Source organism: Mesoplodon densirostris, chromosome 18 (assembly GCF_025265405.1).
Source record: "Mesoplodon densirostris isolate mMesDen1 chromosome 18, mMesDen1 primary haplotype, whole genome shotgun sequence".
Taxonomy (NCBI): Eukaryota; Metazoa; Chordata; class Mammalia; order Artiodactyla; family Ziphiidae; genus Mesoplodon; species Mesoplodon densirostris.
Window position 1 is genome coordinate 8,670,171 of NC_082678.1, and position 19,231 is coordinate 8,689,401.

Consider the following 19,231-nt stretch of genomic DNA (forward strand, 5'->3'; position numbering starts at 1 on the left):
ACGCCTTCACGAAGCGCCATCTTCTCAATGACTAGGTAACAGGGCACTGGGAGGGGTCCATGCCTTTCCTCCCTTACCTGCTCTTGCCAGCTCTCAAACCGGAGAAGCGGCTGCCCTCTGCCATTCTCATCCTGCCCTGGGCCTCGCCCCACAGCCTGCCACCACCTTACCAGCCTTTGCCCCCCGCGGGTTTGCAGTGAGTTAATGAGCTACTCTGAAGTATGAGCAGCTCTGGGAAAGGGGGCACTAAGTATGGCCACCACAGCAGTCGCATTTGTCACACTCATTTCTGGTCTTAATAGGCTGCTGGCCGCAGGATCAACACATCAGCAGGTCTGCCGGCTCTGGCAAGGGGAAGCTGATGTCTACATCGGTCTAATTGGGTTGGGGAAGGAAGATGGAGTATGTGGGTGTGAGGCTGCTCCAGAACCTCCACCCACCTCTCATACAGGTACCTCTGGACCTGGATGGAACCCTCCTGGGGCCCCAGAAGAAGTCAGAAGGCAACTGCACCTTCTGGGGCCAGGGAAGTGAGGAGCACAGGTCTTAGTGTGGGAGGAGGCCAAGTTTAACCCCAGTGGTATCAGCCAAGTCTGGGAACCTCGGTCAGTCGGTGATGCTGGGGAACAAAGGCAGCACAGGGCATTTCAGATCAACACACTTTATTCAGCACCAATGGCGAGTCAGGCTCTGCACCAGGAACACAGATGAATAAGACATCGTTCCTGCCCTCAAAGGGCTTACACTCTAGTAGGAGAGACTAACCAGTTTTTGGCTGATTATTATACTGTGGATTCAGGTAAAATGTGGGGCGGGGGGTATCCCAGAGCACCTAACCCAGACTGGGGCTTCAGATGGTGCCTGAGCTGGAAGGTAGCCAGTTGTAGGGGAAAAAAAAAGGTTTTCCAGATTGGGGAGCAGCAAGGTGAAGGCAAAGAGGCCAGAAACAGCCTGGTGCACCGCGTGCAGCCTAGCAAGAGCTCAGGGAGGTAGAGTGGTAGGAGGCGGCGGGGAGCAGGGTGCCGGGAGTGCTAGGGAAATGCCACGGTGCGGTGCGACAGTGGGTCATCCCAGAAGAAGCCTGGCCTCTGCCCTGCTACAGCATCACCCACAAGGGAATTGTTACTGGCTCCTGGCCAAGGGCTTCAATCTACAGGGGAATCCTGCTTGAAGGCAGCCCTTGGTCCAAACTGATTTCCCATGGTCCACGCAGCGGGGTTTGGCCGTGACGGGGCACGTGCTAGGAGAGGGTTCAAGCCCAGGGACCCTCCCAGCTTTAAACACTGGTGACAGCCACTGAAGGTGTTCCTCACCCCCACCCACAAGAAAGTTACAAGAGTCTACCATTGCTGCTTCCTCACCCCGTGATGGACACTGTTCCAGAGGGAGGGGCGCTGGGCGAGGTGGGAAGGAGCATCTGCTGACAGAGGGCTGTTTCTCTGCCTTGGACAGGATGTGCTCCGAGGAAGGGTCGGCCCAGTGCAGGGCTCCAGCCCAGATCCAGAGTGTGTGTGTTGATGGGTTGGGAGGAAACCCGATGCATTCATTACCTGGTTTCAGCCTCTGAGGAGATGGAGACCCAGGAATTTCTGCCTTGCAGGGTCCCGCTAGGGGGAAGGCAGGAGGTAGTGGGTGAGCAGGTAGAGGAGACTGGCGATGCCGGCCAGCCCTGTGAGGACCCCGAGCCGCAGTGGCAGGTACTCCAGGGAGCGCTCCAGCTCAGCGTGCAGGAGGACCACCTGGCGTTTGGTGACGCTCCACTCGCCCGAGTTGTCTAGAACGTGGCGGGCCATGCGGGCCTTGTCCTTCAGGGGCAGCTGGGCCTTGATCCGGGCCTCTGCGTCGTCGCGGTTCAGGTTGTTCCGCTGCATCAGCCGGGCCAGCTGCGTGTCTCGGTCACTAGGGACCGGGCAGAAGGGCTGCTCAGACATCGCAGGTCCCGGCCTCCCTCCCAATGGCGTGTGACAGGGGTGGACAGCCCTGGAAGCTCATGGGCTCCCCCCACCACACCCCACTCTTTGTGAGCACCCTAGTAGCACTATGGGCTACCTGAGCCCCTTAGTATAAATGGGGAGGGAAAAGGGGGAAGCTGCTGTTTTCTGCCACCTGGGGTCTCTCTGCTTTGCCACCAGGCCCGAGACTCCCCAGTTTTAAGATGGGAGGATTTGATCACCTGGAATCAGCTACATCCTGCATCCCTGGATGGATGAGCTTTACTGAAAAGCCTGTGTCTGCAAGCTAAACACTTCCTTCAGTTCCCCTGGGGGCCTGGGCCTGTGGCATCAAAAACAGCTTCCCGGTCCACCACAAAGAGCCCTCTCCTTGTCTCCCCACACCCAGTCCTGCACATTCAGAGCAAAAGGACTGTGCTGAGACGGTGGCCACTGGGCTTGATGCCACTGATAAAGCGGGATGTGCAGAGCCCACGGTGCTTCTAAGAGGAGCAAGGACTTGAGAACTGGATCCCCTCGGTCCTTGGGACAGGACTGAGCACTGCACAGTAAGCCAAGCAACACCCAGTCTCCCAACTCCATAGGAAATACAAAGAATGCCTCTCTCGCGCACTCTGATATTACCACCTGGGTCCTTCCTCGGCAAACTCCCTGTCCTGCTTCTGGCTACACAGGAACTGCCCAGCTGTCCTCTGGAATGGGGTCATCTCTATGAATGCCTAAGCCCCTCAATAGGAACAAGGTGGGACAGGGCTGCAGCAGCTGTTTTCTGCCATCTGGGGTCTCTCTGCTTTGCCACTAGGCCTGAATTTTCCCAGTTATAAGATGGGAGGATTTGATGACTACAGTTTAGTCCCCTCCTACTTGTGGCCTAGACCCAAGGGCCTCCTGGGATGTGAAGACAGACTTTCCAAGGACAGACATAACTGAACACTAGCCAATCCCAACGCCACTGAGAACTGAACGTGGCAGGAAGTCATTTCTGGCTGACTGATCAGGGAAGACCTTGTAGAAGGATGGCATTTGCACTAGCCTTGGAAAGTAGGTAGGACTTCTGATTTCCTTTGTTAGGAGGACAGCATACTGTCAAGGTCATGGGGCCAATCCCTGCCTGGCTGAGAACAAGGACTTATACCCAACCCTAGTCAGGGACACTGCACATCTGCGGCTGGGAAAGTCTGGGTGAGAGAATGGAAATGGCTTGGGGCCACCAGTGAGCGCACACCCTTCAGACGGTGAGGCCGAGACCGGGGGCCTCCTGGGATGTGAAGGCAGAACTCTCTGACAGCCCTTCCTGGAGCTCAGGGATAGTCCCAGATGGTTAAAAGACTGACGTTGTTTGTGGTAAGGGAACTTTTGCCCAAACATTTATCCCACAATTGGCAAGCTCCTTGAAAAAGTGAATAATCACATTTTGGTATAATCACACTTTGGTAAACGCCCATATTATTTCAAATGCCAGTTAAAGGAGTCCACGAGGGGGTCCTTATTTTTGTAAAGTGTGGATCCCTTTTATGAAAAGCAAATAATCACTCATCATCTCTTGGGCATCTCTCAAGAGCCATACAACCACATGTGGTAAAAGTGGGGCATGTATGGCACCCGAGACCCTGGGAAAGGCTGCTCTGGCTGGTGAGTGGGGCTGGAGGATCTCCTGGGGAGCAGGCAGAATCTACAAAGCTGCAATTATCTGCCAGGAGCCACAGCTATCTCTGCTCTTAGCAAAAGGAAAGCATAGAAGAGGAAGGTGGCAGGGAAAGCGTGGAGTCACCTGGTGACTGCAGACGCAACCAGCCCCTGTCTTGTTTACTCACCTACACTCTAATAAGACTTTTTTTTTTTTAATCCCTTGGTACAAAGTTTCAATTGTATTAAAATTCCAAGACAAAGAGAATTCTGTCCTCCTGGAGTTGGCTTGGTCTCAGCTGATAGTCTTTCACAAACAGAGAACAAAGAACCCAGAGAGGCTGCAGGATTACAGGGGGAGACACGGGCCAGTGGGGGAGCGAAGAGGATGCCCGAGTCCCTGCACCAGGCTCAGCAGATTCAGGCTGCCTTTAAATGCCAACCCACAGCGGGGCGCTGGGGCAGAGGGCAGGGTGATGCTTAGGGCACTGAGCACTCCAGGCCCCGCCTCCAGTGTGCTAGGAGACTCCCCCACCATTAGTCTCTTGAGAGCAACCCTGTGCCCAAAGTACCTGCAGAGCCAAGTGTCCACCTCTGTGTCTGTTGTACTTATGGGTGGCATCCAGGAAGTTTCTGGAAGGCAGAGACACCCTGAAGCCTCATCTGCACTCTCACTCCGCTGGGACTATGACTCATTTTCTCTGACAGCTTGATCCTCCTCTGTTTGCCAAACCTGGATTCTGGTTTGCTTCATGTCCTGGGGGACATGAACAAAGCTCCTTCCTTACCTGGGTTCTGACAGCTCCTTCTCGACAACTTTCTGTTCATAGATTTTGCCGATGGGTGACCCTGGACAAATTCTGTAACTCCCTGCCTTGAGTTTTCTATAACTCAGAAATATCAACTCCTGTCCTGACTACCTTATGTTGAGAGGTAAACTGAGGGAAGTAATAAATGTTTGGAAAGTTGAGAAGTGCCGCAGGAAGGAAAAGGGAACCAATGAATAAGAACATGGTCGCCCAGGGCAGGGCCCGCGCATCTGGGCTGAAGTGCCTCCAATAGCCAGCAGGGGGAGCCCTTCCCAAGCACTAGAGAGACCTGGGGGCCATCACTCCCCCACATCCACTCCCAGGCACATCTGGGTCAGGCACAGAGGTCAGTTTCTATAGGCTCTGGGCCCTGCTCCCCAAAACCTCTGGGCCTCCTGGCCACCCTGTGGGGAAAGGGCAAAATGCAGGGGGCCATTTTGCAGGTACACGCCTTACCCCAGGGGTCCTCCTTCCAGCCTCGGTCAGGCCAGGCCGTGCCACACACTCACCAGTATACCACCACTGTGTGCTTCATGTACTTGAGCAGTTTCTTCGTCTCAAACAGCAGGGGGATATCCAGAATCACGTAGCGGTATCCTGGGGGGAGGCCAGGAAACCCACAAATTCAATTCTGCAGGCACACACAGGGACTATGTGCTCGGTGTGCGGACAGAGTCAAGGCCACTGCCCCCACCATCACGAGCTGCCCGGCAGAGGGGGAGACCTTCCAGGGAGAGGCATAAGCTGAATGCCAGCCAGTTCCAATGCCATTCAGAACACAATGCTGCAGAAAGTCATTTGGGGGTGGATGATCCAAGAAGACCTTACAGAAGGGATGGCCTCTGTATTGGCCTTGAAAAGCGGGTAGGACTTCTGATACTTGAAAATGAGCAGGTGGAGGTGAGGGTTCCAGGAAGGGGAACAGCTCTGGCGGAAGCGGAGGCCCCGAGCAGAGTGAGGCGAAGCTGACAAGGTGGTCGGGGCAGTCACACAGGGTTGAGCTTACTTGATCTTGAACCCAAAGAGTTGTTATTTCTGAACAGGGAGGTGACACAGCCAGAGCTGTAGGAGACTGGAGAGAGTTTCCAGGAATAAGTGGGCCTGTTCTGCCCTACTTCACCCACTTTTCCTCAAAAAAAGAGAAAAAAAATGATAGGTTCTCCACAGGAGCCAGGTCCTGCATGGCGCTCTCTGCCGACTCTCCACGAGAAACTCCTATGCGGCGCCCCAGAGGGAAAGAGGCTGCTTCTCGGCGTCAGAGGCCGCCTCCAGCCAGCGATTACAGGCACGATTCTGGGGTGGGTGTGGTGGGGGTGGTTATGACTCATACTATAGAAGTAACTCCCATGGGGTAAAAGGCACCGACTAGCCCTCCCACTGCAAGCCAAGGCCGGCCAAGGGGGTGCACCCTCACCCACTGTGCGCGGGCATGTCCCTGGGCTACTCGCCCAGGAACACCTGGGGCTCCTAGTTCTCCTGAGGCCAGTGACCGCTGTGTAAGCGTGGAAAAGCTGGCAGGGGTCTAGGAGCAGTGAGAAGCGGGGGGTCACGAGATGGGCTCAGATGACACGCCTTGGTTGGTCACCACCACGGTCTCCCTTTGGGCCCCTTACCAAACCTCGCCTGTGTAAATGAGTGAACAGATGGCCCGCTTCACAGGAAGATGGTAAGGATTCCACGAGCACATGCCTGTAAACCCCTCAGCAGCCCCGCACCCAGCCCCTCACTCACTGCTCCACAGATGATGGCCGTTATTACTACAGCTCCCTGGAGGAAGGAGGCTGGCAGTGCTGCTCCCCCACTCCTGTCCAGCCCAGAACAGGGGCTGAGACCAGATCCTCACCGGGCCTCTCACCTCCCTTTTCTGCTCCACTCCCGTCCCTTCCTCTCCCTGCAGTCCGTCCTCCTCGGCCCCTCTCGGGGGCTCGCGGACAGCTCTATGGTTCGCTGGCAAAGGGCTATTCAGCTGTCACATCCCTCCTGCTTGATAAGCTCTGCAAACCACCCTGACTCTATTAAGACATCCGTCGGCCTACGCGGAGACCTCCCAACAGCTGGTGATCTTACCTGACGTTTGATTATACCAACTCTGGCAGCTGTATTTGTTATACGCGTCGGGGGAAACTGGGACTGTGGAAGCCACCGCTGTCGTCCCCGTTTTTCACCTTATCGAGCTGAAAGGAGCTTTCTGGCTTTTATTTAAGTGGTGGTGGCTGGGGAGAGGGGAAGTTGGGTGGATGACACAGCGGGAGAACTTTGGAGCGGGTGACATTATCCGATGCTTAAGTTCAGAAGGGCAGAGCCACTGGTGCCTGAAAGCCCTGCAGATAGATGGACTCGCGCCTGGCCTGAGGGCGAACGCGAAAGGGCAGGAATGAAAGACAGAAGGCCTCGCTCCTGGCGGGGGGTGGGCAGCGACGGGAGGGGTCTTGGCACAGATACAAGAGGCGGGACAAAGGCAGCAAGAGTCCAGAGACTGCCCTTGAGGGAGGGAGGGAGGCCTGCAGCAAGGTATTGAGATGGGGAGCAAAAGCCGGGCCAGCAGGGAGGATGCTGGGAGCCAGCTCCTGCCTGGCCAGAGCTGGGGGGCGGGGAAGGTCAACATCAAGGATGTCTGTCAAGTCATCCCTTTCCTTATGGAGGGAGGTACTGGCCAGAGGGGGACAGGAGTGGGGAGAGGGTCCCCACTCTGTACATCAGAACTTGACGCATGGGAGAATTTGGCCATGCTCACAGTGCAAAAGCCCGAAGAAAAGCAAGAAGCCTCCCCCATACCCTCCAGGAAGCAAAGTCTCAGCCTCGTGACTGACGGGAGACTATCAGCCAGGCCTTCAACCCAGAGCCTGGGCTGGAGGCTCCATGGCCCAGCGGCTGACAGGCCGCTCTGTAGGGGCCCTGGGCCAGCCTCTCGCCTGATCCTGAACCACTGCTCTCACCTCTCCCCCTTCTCCTGGGGACTGACCTCATCCTGGACAGTAAAGATCAGGTCACCCCTGCCCAACGCCACCCTGAAGAACCGTGCTTGGACCGGGGCGTACGGCTTGGGAAAGGCTGCCACAGACCCCTGCTTTTCAAACACTCTCCCCTTCCTTCAGTCCTGCCTCATCACTTGGCCGTCCCTGCGCACGCCAGGCTAGCTCTCTGCACTGAGGCCCAGCCCCCAAGGATCATCCTCCACTTAGAACCCACTCCCACCGGTCCTGGCCACCCCAGAGCCTCCCCACCTTACACTCTGCAAACTTACTTTCCCAGGCGGCTCAACCGGCACCAAATCTGACTCTGACTGCGGTTCACATTTTCGTGGTGTTTGAGAGTCACAGCGTAGACTCTTAGCCTCCCTAAGAGCTTGCCCAGGTTGGCATTATTGGCCTCACCATGCAGAGGAGGAAAGAGGCGGAGGGGTGGGTGCACTCAACAGTCACACTGCTGGAAACCGTGAGGGCCAGGACTTAACTCAGGTCTTATGACTCCACTATTTGCCAGCTACTATTACTTCCACCCCTGCTAGAAAAATCAGCTTCCTGGGGTTCATGGCTCAAAAGCCTCAAGTGTCTCTTCTCATTAAACTGTCAGCTCCCTTAAGAGTTGAGGGACATCATTTCTCTCTGGGGCTGGTACAGGGCTGCATGGAGGATGCCAATGAACAGAGTGAGCTCAACAGCCTGGATGATAATCAGCTCCTCCCCCCACCCTCCCACCCCACCAACCTTTCTGCAGAGGAGAAGGGCCTGGGCCCCACGCCGTCCCAGGCCCCGGGTCTTACCCCGGAGGAAGAACTTGAAGGTCTCCTTCATCATTTCCTTGCAGATCTCGGGGTGGGTGATGGAGTTGAGCAGGTGCCGCCGGTCGGGCTGGTTAAAGATCAGGTCCCCCAGGACCTTTCGATCGATGTCACCATTCTCCAGCAAGACCTCAGTGCCGAAGGCCTCCACGATACGCCGGTGGGCGGGGTATCCTGGCTGGACGACTGTGGCGTGAAGAGGAGCCTAGGTCACTCGCTGGAGCCTCCAGCCCAGCCAGGGGACTCTGAGTGACCAGAGGCCAAATGATGGGGGAACCCGGGGGTGCTTCTTCCAGTTGCAGCAAAACCAAGATGAGGGGAGGGAAAGCAGGGAGGAGAGCAGAGTGTGCACAATCCCTGGTGTTGGTCACGGGGTGAGGGGAGCTGGAGGGAAGCGTGGGGGTGGGGCAGGAGCAGGAGACCAGGGCTGATGGGAAGGCCCTCCCCTCCCCTGAGGGCTTGAAGGGCCTTATAAAAAGGTGAGGCCTCATGGAAGGAAGGGAGCCCAGGGGATCTGCGGTGTACAACCCGCCCCCCCAACTCACCATGCCGGGCAATGACGTCCACATCAATCACCGCACAACCCAGCTGCTGGAACACCTGGATCACCGAGCTCTTGCCTGAGGCAATGCCCCCCGTCAGGCCCACCAGGAACATCTTCCTAGGAAAGAGGGAGGTCACCGGAGGCCAAGCTCCCCGGTTGCGATGGTCCCGCACAGGAACGCCGGAAGGACCTGCCTGGGGGACAGAGCAGGCTTGGTCAGTGTGGAGCCAAATGGCTGGGGGACAGCAAGGCAAAGGCAGGGGAGGGAGACACAGCCTGGCCAGGCAGAGCCAAGGCCTGAGCTCGGGAGGCTCAGGGCCCACCCGAGACAGAAAACTCTTTCAGGAAAGGCCCCCGGTAATCTTTTAAAGACACTCATGAAGAAGGCCAACTAACACTGTATAAATTTAGCAATCAAAACGCTGAGCAGGCAGAGCAAGGTCGGGTGAGCTTTCTGGAGGCTGCCGTACCCCACGGCAGGCAAGCTCCCCAGAGGAAAGGGACACCTGTCCCTCTGGGGTGAATCCAAGGCGCTCTCCAGATGCCCCCAGCCTCCACTTTCTAGTCTGGGACACTGAGGCTCACGGGGAGGAAATGGCCTGCCTGCCACACCCTAGCACCGGCACCGGGCCGGCCTGGGTGACTGGTGTACACTGAGAGGAATAATCCCTCCTTCTCATCTAAGAAGCAGCCCAGGTGGGGAGCTCAGTGAGAGGCACTGGCTGAGTGGCCACTAAGCCTGAGGTTTAGAGAAGTGTGGATCGTGCCAAGAAGGAACGAGGGGAGGAAAACAGGCTTGGTGGGGAGGTAGCCTTCAGCCTGGCGTGGTGATCTGTGGTTCTCAGACTGAGCAGTTGCAATACAGCACAGAGGCTAGGAGCACAGACCCCTTCAAATCCAGTTGCTCCACTTGCATGCTGTGCAACCCGGGGGAAGTCACTTGCCTCTCTCAACCTCAGTTTTTTCATCCATAAAATGGGGGTAAAATGCAGATGACAGAACCTGCCTCCTAAGGCTGTTGTGCAGACTGACTGAGAAAACACATCTACAGCCCTTGGTGCACTGCCACTGACGTGGTAAATGCCCAGGAAAGGAGGTGAGGGTGCTGGTGCAGGACGGATGCTGTGAGTCAGTCATACTGCAAGGCACGGAAAGAAAAAAAGACTTTCATGAAGTCAGGTCCCCATTCCTGCAGACTCAGACGATCTCACAGTAGATTTTAAGCCGTGTTGCATTTTCAGTAAACATGGTTACCATGTCCTGGACTCTGTTCCCAAACTGGGAGAAATTAAATCAAAGGCCAGGTCTCTCCCATCCTTCCTTCAGCATCAAAGGAAGGATTTCCAGGACCCTGAACTCTGTCCTAGGACTTTTTTTTTTTCTTGTTAAACAGCAGATTTACTGTCCTAATTACATTTTGCTTGAGCTTATACTGAAATGAGTCTGCTTCCCCTGAGGACACAACAAACGACAGGGGGAGGCAGCCGCTCGGGTGTGGGCTGAGTGGGTGGGTGGCTTGGGGCGGCGGGGGACCAACCTAGATGTTTAAATCTGCCCGCGCTCATTCTCACCCAGGGAAGCCGGGGAGGAGAGAGGAAAATATCCACCAGAGTCATCATCCAGATGGAGAGATCTAACTAAATTATTAAACCGTTTACAAGGCATTTCTCTTCAATCTCTCTGAGACTGGAGTTGCCCCCAGGTAGGTCTCCCTCCAGCTTACAAAAGAGCAGTTAAGGATAGAGTTCACTTGCGGGGATTTAAAAAAAAAAAAATTCATCCACTCAGCTGAAGCTTTTTAAATTTTTTTTAATTAAAAAATTAAAAAAAATTTTTTTTGGCTGGGCCGCACGACTTGTGGGATCTTAGTTCCCTGACCAGGGATTGAGCCCAGGCCCTCAGCAGTGAGATCGTGGAGTCTTATCCACTGGACCACCAGGGAATTCTTTCTTTCTTTCTTTCCTTCATTCATTCATTCATTCATTCATTTATTTATTTATGGTGAAGCTTTGAAATGGGATATCCAGCGCCAGCGTTTTAAATCCAAACTCCGTCCTGTTGTCCCTAAAGCACTGGGTCCTCTTCTGCGGAAGACCCATCTTGAGAACAGGCCGCAGCTGAGGGAAGGGGCAAGGGCTGGTTCTCTACAAGGCCCTGACCCCTCATCGATGAAAGCAAGCCACTGTCACCTGGTCACCCAGGTTTGCCGAGTTGGGTAAGGGGGCCTGTAAGACCGACCATGTGGCCGAACAGACCTCACCTCCTTCCTGTACACAGGACCAGGACCCGCCTCGAGACCTACTGAATCAGATCTTGGTGTGGGGGGGTGGAGGCACCCAGGCAGTTCTGCTGTGCAACAGGGCTTGGGATGGACTCTTTGTTTACGATGGTAAAGACTGAGGACCAGAGAAGGAGGGAATTGCCCAGGACCACAACTAAAAGCAGAGCCTGGATGGAATTCTGGGCTCCTAACTCCAAGTCTAGACCCCTGCCTTAATGTACCCCGGGAATGGAAAATTAACTTACATTTAGATTAAGACAAAATAAGGATGGCGCATCCGTCTGTAGGCAAATCAATTTGGGGCCAAAGAATAATTATTTCTTGATGATCACACTGGTGTTTTCCCTCTGCAGAATAGGGGGCCGGATCTTATGGACAACAACCAGGGCACAGAGATAAAATTCCAGGCTCACTTCTGCCCCAGCCTCCTTGGGTAACCCAATGAAGATCTTCCCTTCTTGGGGCCTTGGATGACCATCTGTAGAAACAGACTAACAGCTGCTTGGCCTCTGCCAGGAAGGCCAAGGGGATGGAGGAGCACATGCCCGGGGAAGCTGTGGGCCCCTGGCTTAAAGGGGCTGGACAAATAACAGCTGTTCCCATCTGACAAGCCCCTCCATAGCTCACTCCTTCACGAACCGCTGAATGAGCTCCTCTGGGCTTTGCAGCAACCAAAGGAAAACACAGGTCTTGTCCCGCAGGAAAACGTTGAGAGACAGACAGTAACAAATGGAACCAGTCAGTAACAGAGCACTGACAGGTGAGCGAGAGCGGTCACGTGGTACTCACCCTGGGCCTGGGGAGGGTGGGGGATGGGGCTGCCCAAGAGCCGCACTGACCGAGAGCCCACTGTCCCCCTAAGGCTCGGCAAGGAGGTAACAAAGGTTTAGGTTCCCAGCTGCCTCGAAGTCAGGCACCCAAACCCACGCAGACCTGTCCCGTAGCTCCTCTGCAGGCACCTACCAGAAAAGTGACCACCTTTGATATCCTCCTTTTTTTTTTTTTTTGCGGTACGCGTGCCTCTCCCTGTTGTGGCCTCTCCTGTTGCGGAGCACAGGCTCCGGACGCGCAGGCTCAGCGGCCATGGCTCACGGGCCCAGCCGCTCCGCGGCATATGGGATCTTCCCAGACCGGGGCACGAACCCGTATCCCCTGCATCGGCAGGCGGACTCTCAACCACTGCGCCACCAGGGAAGCCCTGATATCCTCTTCTTGATCTGGCTCAAAAATCATCGAAAAGCTCACGATACGTGTGGCGGTGCTGAGTGGGGGAGAGCATCAAGAGTGACGGGGGTCACTGTTTTAAACGAGGGACCAAAGCAGTCACTCTGAGTGAGGACCTGAAAGCAGCGAGGAAGCAGGCCACCTCGCTCGGTGCAGCCTCGTCCACCCCCCAAACCCAAATCAGGCCTCTGACATCTCTCACCACTTCATTTCCTCTCCTTCCCTTGTGCCCACTGTGCTTTGTACTTTTGTGTGACTACGTGTTAGATAAAATAAGCTCCACAAGGTCACAAGCTGTGTCCAGTTTGGACCCTTTTGTCTCTAGCATCTAGCCCAGTGTCCAGTGTCTGTCAGTCACTCACCAGGTGAGTGATATTGGTCACGTTATTTAAGCTTTCTTTGACTTAGTTTCTTCATCTGTAAAATGGAGCTAAGGACACCTGCTCTGGGTTGCCATGAAGAGTAAATGTGTTAATACATGCAAAGCACTTAGAACAGCACTTAGCACACAAGGAACCCTCAACCAATGTTCCCTTCTTGTTCTGAGAGAGTGTTTGATAACTCTGCGTAGAATGAATGACTGAATGACTCCAGAAGCAGGAAAGGAAATGGGAACGACTTGGGGGTCACATTCTCCCGTCAGTGGCAAAGGGGAGGCTCCCCGCCTGCTCCTCTTTCCATAAGAACATGCTGCTCATTGCTAGTAAATTCCTCCAGGAGAAAAGTGCAAACAAACAAAACACCCAGTGGGTTCAAGCAGAATAAGGAACGGAGGGACTTCCCTGGTGCTCCAGTGATTAAGAATCCGCCTTCCAGTGCAGGGGATGTGGGTTGGATCTCTGGTCAGGGAACTAAGATCCCACATGGCAAGCCACAACTAGAGAGAAGCCTGCGTGCTGCAACTAAGACCCGACGCAGCCAAACATAAATAAATAAATAAATATTTAAAAATAAATAAATAAATAATGTGGGGTTTTTTTTTTTTTTACAAAAAAGAATAAGGAACTGATATGTGAATGGACACACTTTCTTCCCTCCCTCGGGAGAGCTCAGGACTTGGGTTGGAAGCGAGTTCTCTTGTTTCGCATCTCCCAATCCAGCCCCACACCGGCCTGCCCAGCCAGGGCCCGCTCCCTCATTAACTTCCAGCCTCTTTCCTCCTCCTTCTGCAGCCTCTCAGGATTTCACCCTGGGCGCGTCTGACCAGCCACACGCTTCTCCTCTGAATTGCTTTCTAAAGGGGATGTATCCACGTGGCTCCAATGATCAATATAATCATTCATGAAAACGAGTTGTTCCCTGCCTTGGGACCCAATTATTTTCTTGTGGAAGCAGTGGTTGCAAAAATATACTGTTTTCCAATTAACTGATAAGTGCTATTTTTATCTACAGTTTCCTGGCTCCTGATCTTTCATTATTGGTGAGAGGCTGCTGTTCAAACCTGGGTCCAAGTTCTCTTCTCTTCGCCTGCTGGGCCTATTAAGTCACCACCTCCTTCTCCAGGCTGCCAGTGACCTGGAGGGAGCCCCCAGAGCAGGTGCTGGCGGTCAGCCTCCCTCTCCCTCGGCCCTCACCAACAAACACCAAGGGAAGGGAAGGGAGGGAGCAGGTCTTTCTTCTAGAGCCCTCTCCAGGCACACACCATCACTCCAGGGAGCTTTCACGGGTGGACAGGGAGGTCGTTTGGACTGGACTACAACACTGGCGTTGATGCAGAAAAAAGGATCACGGGGAATGCCAAATCTCAGGGGCTGTGAAGTCACAGGGGCCTGGGCTGGGATCGCAGCCACATGGCCTCGGGCAATTTACTTCACAGCTGTGGGTTTCTATTTCCTTGCATATAAAACGGGATTAATAATGACTACTCACGGGGGTTTCGTCAGGACTGAATGAGGTACCACCATATGCCCCCATCACCTCATCTTCCCCAACTCAACGTGTGACACGTCGGTGACTGCGGTCTACTCCCTCTCCCTGAAGGGCACCTCCGTCCTTTCAGTTGCTCAGGCCAAAACCCTTGGCACCCTCCTGGCTCCTCTCTCACAACCTTCATCCAACTCACCCACGCCCCCTGCCAGCTCTACCTTCCAGCTTCACCACCTAGACAGACACGCCCGGGTCCCCCCCACCCACCAACCCCGCCCACCATCTCGCTCCTGGATCTCGGCAGCAGCCTCAGTGATCTGCTGCTACCTTTGCTCCCCGACAGTCTGTTCGTCCTAACAGGAGCTAGTGTGGTTGGATAGTGTCACCCCTCTGCCAAAACCCTCCAAGGTCCCCGTCTCACTTCAAGCCCAGTCCTTAGAGTCCCGTAGGGGCCTCCTGACAGACACAGCTCCATTCTCTCCAGGCACCCACCACTCTCCCCCTCGACTGAGGCCCTCCAGCCACCCTGGCGGCCTTGCTGCTCCTTGACCGTGCTGGGCACTCCCACCTCGGGCCTGTGGACACGCTGTTCCCTCCACACACAAGGCCCTTTCCCCCGAGGGTTGCACGGCTCACCCCCTTCTCCGCTCAATTGTCACCCTATCAGAGACTGCCCTGAATATGTAAAATAGCACCCGTTTCCCTCGTGTTTCATTTTCTTCACTGCACTTATCACCCCTCAAATATTATGTCTATGTGATTATTTACTGTAATCTCCCTCTCTCCCTAGAATCTGAGCACTATTGAATTCAAGGTGCTTAAAACAGGGCCCGATAAGCAGAAGGGCCTCAAACAATATCTGCTGAATACTGTACATAAAGCACACAGCAAAATGTCCAGCTCATGGGTAAGCAGGAACTCAACATTAACTATTTTAAAATAAGAACCTATCTGTTCCAGAAAGCGTACTGTGACAATCACAAAACCTCTTCCACATCACTTCCCACCCCCACATTCCTGGACTGAGATACTTGGGCTCACAAATGAGGAGACCGAGGCAAGGAGCGCCTAGGAAGCCAAGCTTCCCAGCAGGCAGGGACTGGAGCGTAAGAGCTGCCACCCACCGTCTGAGCTGCTCCCTACGCGCCTGGGCGTCGTGGATCCCATCTGAGCAGCACAATGACCCAAAGAAGTCAGTTCTTACTTACTCCCGTTCTAAAGGTGAGGAAACGGAAGGTAAAAGAAGTTAGGTATTTGCCCACCGTAGTTCCAAGTGGTCTTCATACTGGGGGAGGCACGAAGATTTTCCAAGGGACACAAAAACATGGTTTAAGAGGAATAAATTTCAACTCAGTTTGCCAAGTGTCTCCCTATGAGAACAGATCAGCCTTGGAACATGCTGCAGGCTCTCTTTCCCCAGGTTCCCAGAAAGGTGTAACTACCCACCCACGCCAAATTTTACTAAGGTGCATTGTTCCACGGTGCAAAATACCCCTGGCACCTCAAAGGGGCAATTCAAAATATATAAGTATTCATGCCGAGAATGTGATTGTTTATAGTGACCATGTAACAAATCCTCCTGCTGAGTCTGGTGCTTTCTAAACCTTTGCCTTCAGTAAAGTTAAAGGAGGAGCTAAAAGAACTGTCAGCTGACAAGTCATTAGTAATTGACATCAGGGTGATTTTTTGGCCCATAACTCAAAGGATGTTCAAAGAGTTGAGTATTACTGCCACAACGAAATGTCTTCAACTCCTCTGTATTTATTTACAAGAACCAACTTTTTCAATGCTTACGGCATGAGAAAAAAAAAAAAGCTCTGCTCTTTCTAGCAAATATACATGGACACCTATATGAATTTTTTTTTTAAAGTTCCATTTGGCTTATTAAGAGAAGCATTTTAAACAAAACTTAGGTTTAACAATGATCAAAACTAGTTGTTGTGGTCAATTGGGTATTTTACAATTTCTGAACTCAATTCAAAAGAAAATGTTTAATATTATGACAACACAATTTTCAAAAGTGTTTTAATTTTTATATGTATTTTTGTTGCAGAGAAGTAGGACAACAAACCAAAGACTTCGAGCATAAAATCGATTTTACTAGAAAAAAATTCTGTGGAGGAAATAAAGTGGAAATACGAGTTCAAGGAGGAAAAAGGAACAATGTAAAATTTCAACTGTTAAATAAAAACTGGTGGACTTCCCTGGTGGCGCACTGGTTAAGAATCTGCCTGACAATGCAATGCAAGGGACACAGGTTCAAGCCCTGGCCCGGGAAGATCCCACATGCCGCGGAGCAACTAAGCCCCGTGTGCCACAACTACTGAGCCTGCGAGCCACAACTACCGAAGCCGGCGTGCCACAACTACTGAGCCCGCGTGCCACAACTACTGAAGCCTGCGAGCCATAACTACCGAGCCCACGTGCCACAACTATTGAAGCCTGCGCGCCTAGAGCCCGTGCTCCGCAACAAGAGAAGCCATGACAATGAGAAGCCCACGCACCGCAATGAAGAGTAGCCCCGGCTCACAACAACTAGAGAAAGCCCGCGCACAGCAACAAAGACCTAACACAGCCAAAAATAAAAAAAGAAAATAAAAAAAAGAATCCACCTGCCCATGCAGGGGACACGGGCTCAAGCCCTGGTCCCTGGGCCGGGAAGATCCCACATGCCGCGGAGCAACTAAGCCCGTGCGCCACAACTACTGAGCCCAAGTGCCACAACTACTGAGGCTGAGCTCTAGAGCCCGCGAGCCACAACTACTGAAGTGCGCGCACCACAATGAGAAGCCCGCGCACTGCAATGAAGAGTAGCCCCCGCTCGCCACAACTAGAGAAAGCCCCCCGCGTGGCAACGAAGACCCAACGCAGCCAAAAGTAAATAAGTAAATTTATATTTTTAAAAAACCCCTATATCTAAAAAAAAAACTGGTTCATGTATTCTTTTCAAAGGATGAAGGAAATCAAATCACTATGGTATTTAGATTCCACTGCAGATTTAAGTGCCTGATGTAACAGTTTTATTTTTTAAATGTCAATATTTACAATTAACCAGAAATCATATCCTTTGAAACTTTCAGAGAAAAATTTTTGCAATCTAAAAATGGGAGAGTGGGTAGTTTTCAAAACAAAGCTAAGCTCACTGCTACTGCTGGCCTGCCTTCAGCCCTAAAGGCACAGGTACTAAGTGAGGTTCTGAACCCTTTAACCAGATTACCCAGGAGGACACATTCAGACCTTGCTTGAAAGACAGAAGAGGATCTGGTGGGAATTTAGGGCTCTAAGGAAGAACCACCCCAACTGGCCTGTCCACTTTCTATCATCAGCCAGATCTCTAGCATTTCATCGTGTCCCCAGGCCTGTCTGCACCCTGCCAAATCCATCTGATTTACTTAGGCAAAATCTGCACAGCTGGCCCCCAAAGAAACCATATGCAAAGGCTTCCATTTCCTCAACTTTAAAACTAGGACTTAACGTCAAAGTTCATTCGGGTGACAATTTCCCCATAACTGGGAGAGAAACATCTTTGAAAACTTCATAAACAAACTCAGCTCCAGAGGCGCCAACGCCTCCGTTTGGGAAGCTGGGAGGCGGAGAAAAGCAGGGGGTCGGGCTGCCCTCTTCATCAATGCATGAGTGGGAACTCCATGACTCCAATTTTTCGTATGAGCAGAGTCGGAAAGGTACCCAAGATTACACAACTAGAAGTGGCAGAGGCTGGATTCAAAAATCAAACTTATATCTGACCACAAAGGTCTGAAGTGCAGTAGCTTTGGACTGAACCAGAGTTTGAATTCAATTTCCACCGCCTTCTAGTTGTAAACCTTTCTCGGTTTCCACAGCTGTAAAACAGGAAAAACATCACCTTACTTAGTAGGGTTGCTGTCAAGGCAATGAGCCACGGAGGTAAAATAGTATGTGCTCAATAAACTGTAACCAAGCCTTGAAAGAAAGGCGCGTACTCTACGCTACACCACGCAGCGCGACTGGTGCGCCCAGAGCCCGGCGCCGGGACACAATACCTCTGGGGTGGACCCAGCTCTCCAGGCGGGGTGGCCTGGGCGCCCAAGAGAGCAATGCAACCCCGGGAGCCGCCGCCCGCCCCGCCCCTCCCCCGGGCCCGGCAGCTCCCACTTGCCCGTGCGGCGCTCTACGTACCCGGGGCCTCTGACCCGGCCTTGGCCGCCGCGGCTCACCCAGTCTCAGAGGCGCTCACTGGGTGGCTCCCGGACGGAAGGCGAGGCCTCAGGAGCGCGCGCACGCGGACCGGACGTCCGGCCCGCGGAAAGGGGCGGGACCGGGGAGAGGAGAATCGGGGAAACGCGCAGCCCTAGAGCGTTGGGCCGCTGGGGACCGCGGGGTTACTCCTCTCCCGGAGCCAAAGCCTTTCCAAGCTGGGGGAGAAAATCTGGAGAGTCCTAGCTTCGAATTCAGGACTGGCCATCACTAGCTGTGCAGCCTCTAAGCACATTCTACCTGCCAGGTCTCAAAAGCGCTCTGTAGGCATTCATTAGCTCATTGAATCCTCACAGTCCTTGAGGTAGATACCGTCATCCCCATTTTACACAAAAGGAAACTGACATTTAAAGGTTAATCCGTTTGCCCTCTCTTAAAATGTACGTTGGCCGCAGAGCTCATTGTGTCCATACAAGCCTAGTAAGTCACTTTACCTCTCACTCTCTATCAAAGTGCAAATAATCGCTACTGTGCTGCTTGTTGAAAGAATTGGAAATACATAAAAGCATCTAATGGTGCCTCACATATAGTAGGTGGTCCTTAATTAACTCCTACCCTGCCTCCTTTCCCTCTCCCTTAACTGTACTTCTGCTTTCCGCTTCCTTTAAGGTAGGAATCTTGTCTGTCTTCACCACTAGTATCCTCGGTGCCTAGAACAGTGCCCAGCATAGTAGGGATCCAATACACTGAAGGATGAAGTAATCCAACATCTTTATCTGATCACTCCAGTCCCTGAAACCTTTCTCCTTAATATCAACAGCACTGGCTGACATCACCCAATAAATAGGATTGCATCTCATGATCAAAGGGACCATTTGGTCCAAGCACCTGTCTAGATCATCTCTGCTACCTCTACTTGCACACGTCCAGTGTCAGCAAACTCACTGTCTTTCGAGACACCTTCGTGCTATC

The 19,231-nt window shown here is 53.1% G+C and overlaps 1 protein-coding gene across 6 annotated transcripts; it reads right to left on the minus strand.

Moving 5' to 3' along the window:
- Positions 1-645: 645 nt before the first annotated feature.
- On the minus strand, positions 646-18,326 carry DCAKD (dephospho-CoA kinase domain containing). 6 transcript variants are annotated; one of them, XM_060082163.1, is made up of 6 exons: positions 18,242-18,326; positions 8,714-8,906; positions 8,151-8,354; positions 5,394-5,459; positions 4,897-4,984; positions 646-1,899 (listed from the first exon to the last, which is right to left on the minus strand). In XM_060082163.1, the coding sequence occupies exons 2-6, from the start codon at positions 8,823-8,825 to the stop codon at positions 1,608-1,610; spliced, it is 762 nt and encodes a 253-aa protein (XP_059938146.1). In that variant the 5' UTR covers positions 8,826-8,906; positions 18,242-18,326; the 3' UTR covers positions 646-1,607. The 6 variants fall into 6 exon arrangements, with proteins under 6 accessions (XP_059938146.1, XP_059938145.1, XP_059938142.1 ...); XM_060082162.1 differs by having other exon boundaries at positions 5,394-5,510; XM_060082159.1 differs by having other exon boundaries at positions 5,394-5,516.
- Positions 18,327-19,231: the final 905 nt, after the last annotated feature.

Bases quoted from the DNA above. Each gene is read 5' to 3' on its own strand.
- DCAKD (XM_060082159.1), bottom strand. From the start codon at position 8,825: ATGTTCCTGGTGGGCCTGACGGGGGGCATTGCCTCAGGCAAGAGCTCG. The intron at 4,985-5,393 runs GTAAGCTCAACC...GCCTCCCCCCAG, and splicing joins CTCTTTGGGTTCAAGATCAA to GATACCGCTACGTGATTCTG. The intron at 1,900-4,896 runs GTGAGTGTGTGG...CCCGGTCCCTAG, and splicing joins CACACAGTGGTGGTATACTG to TGACCGAGACACGCAGCTGG.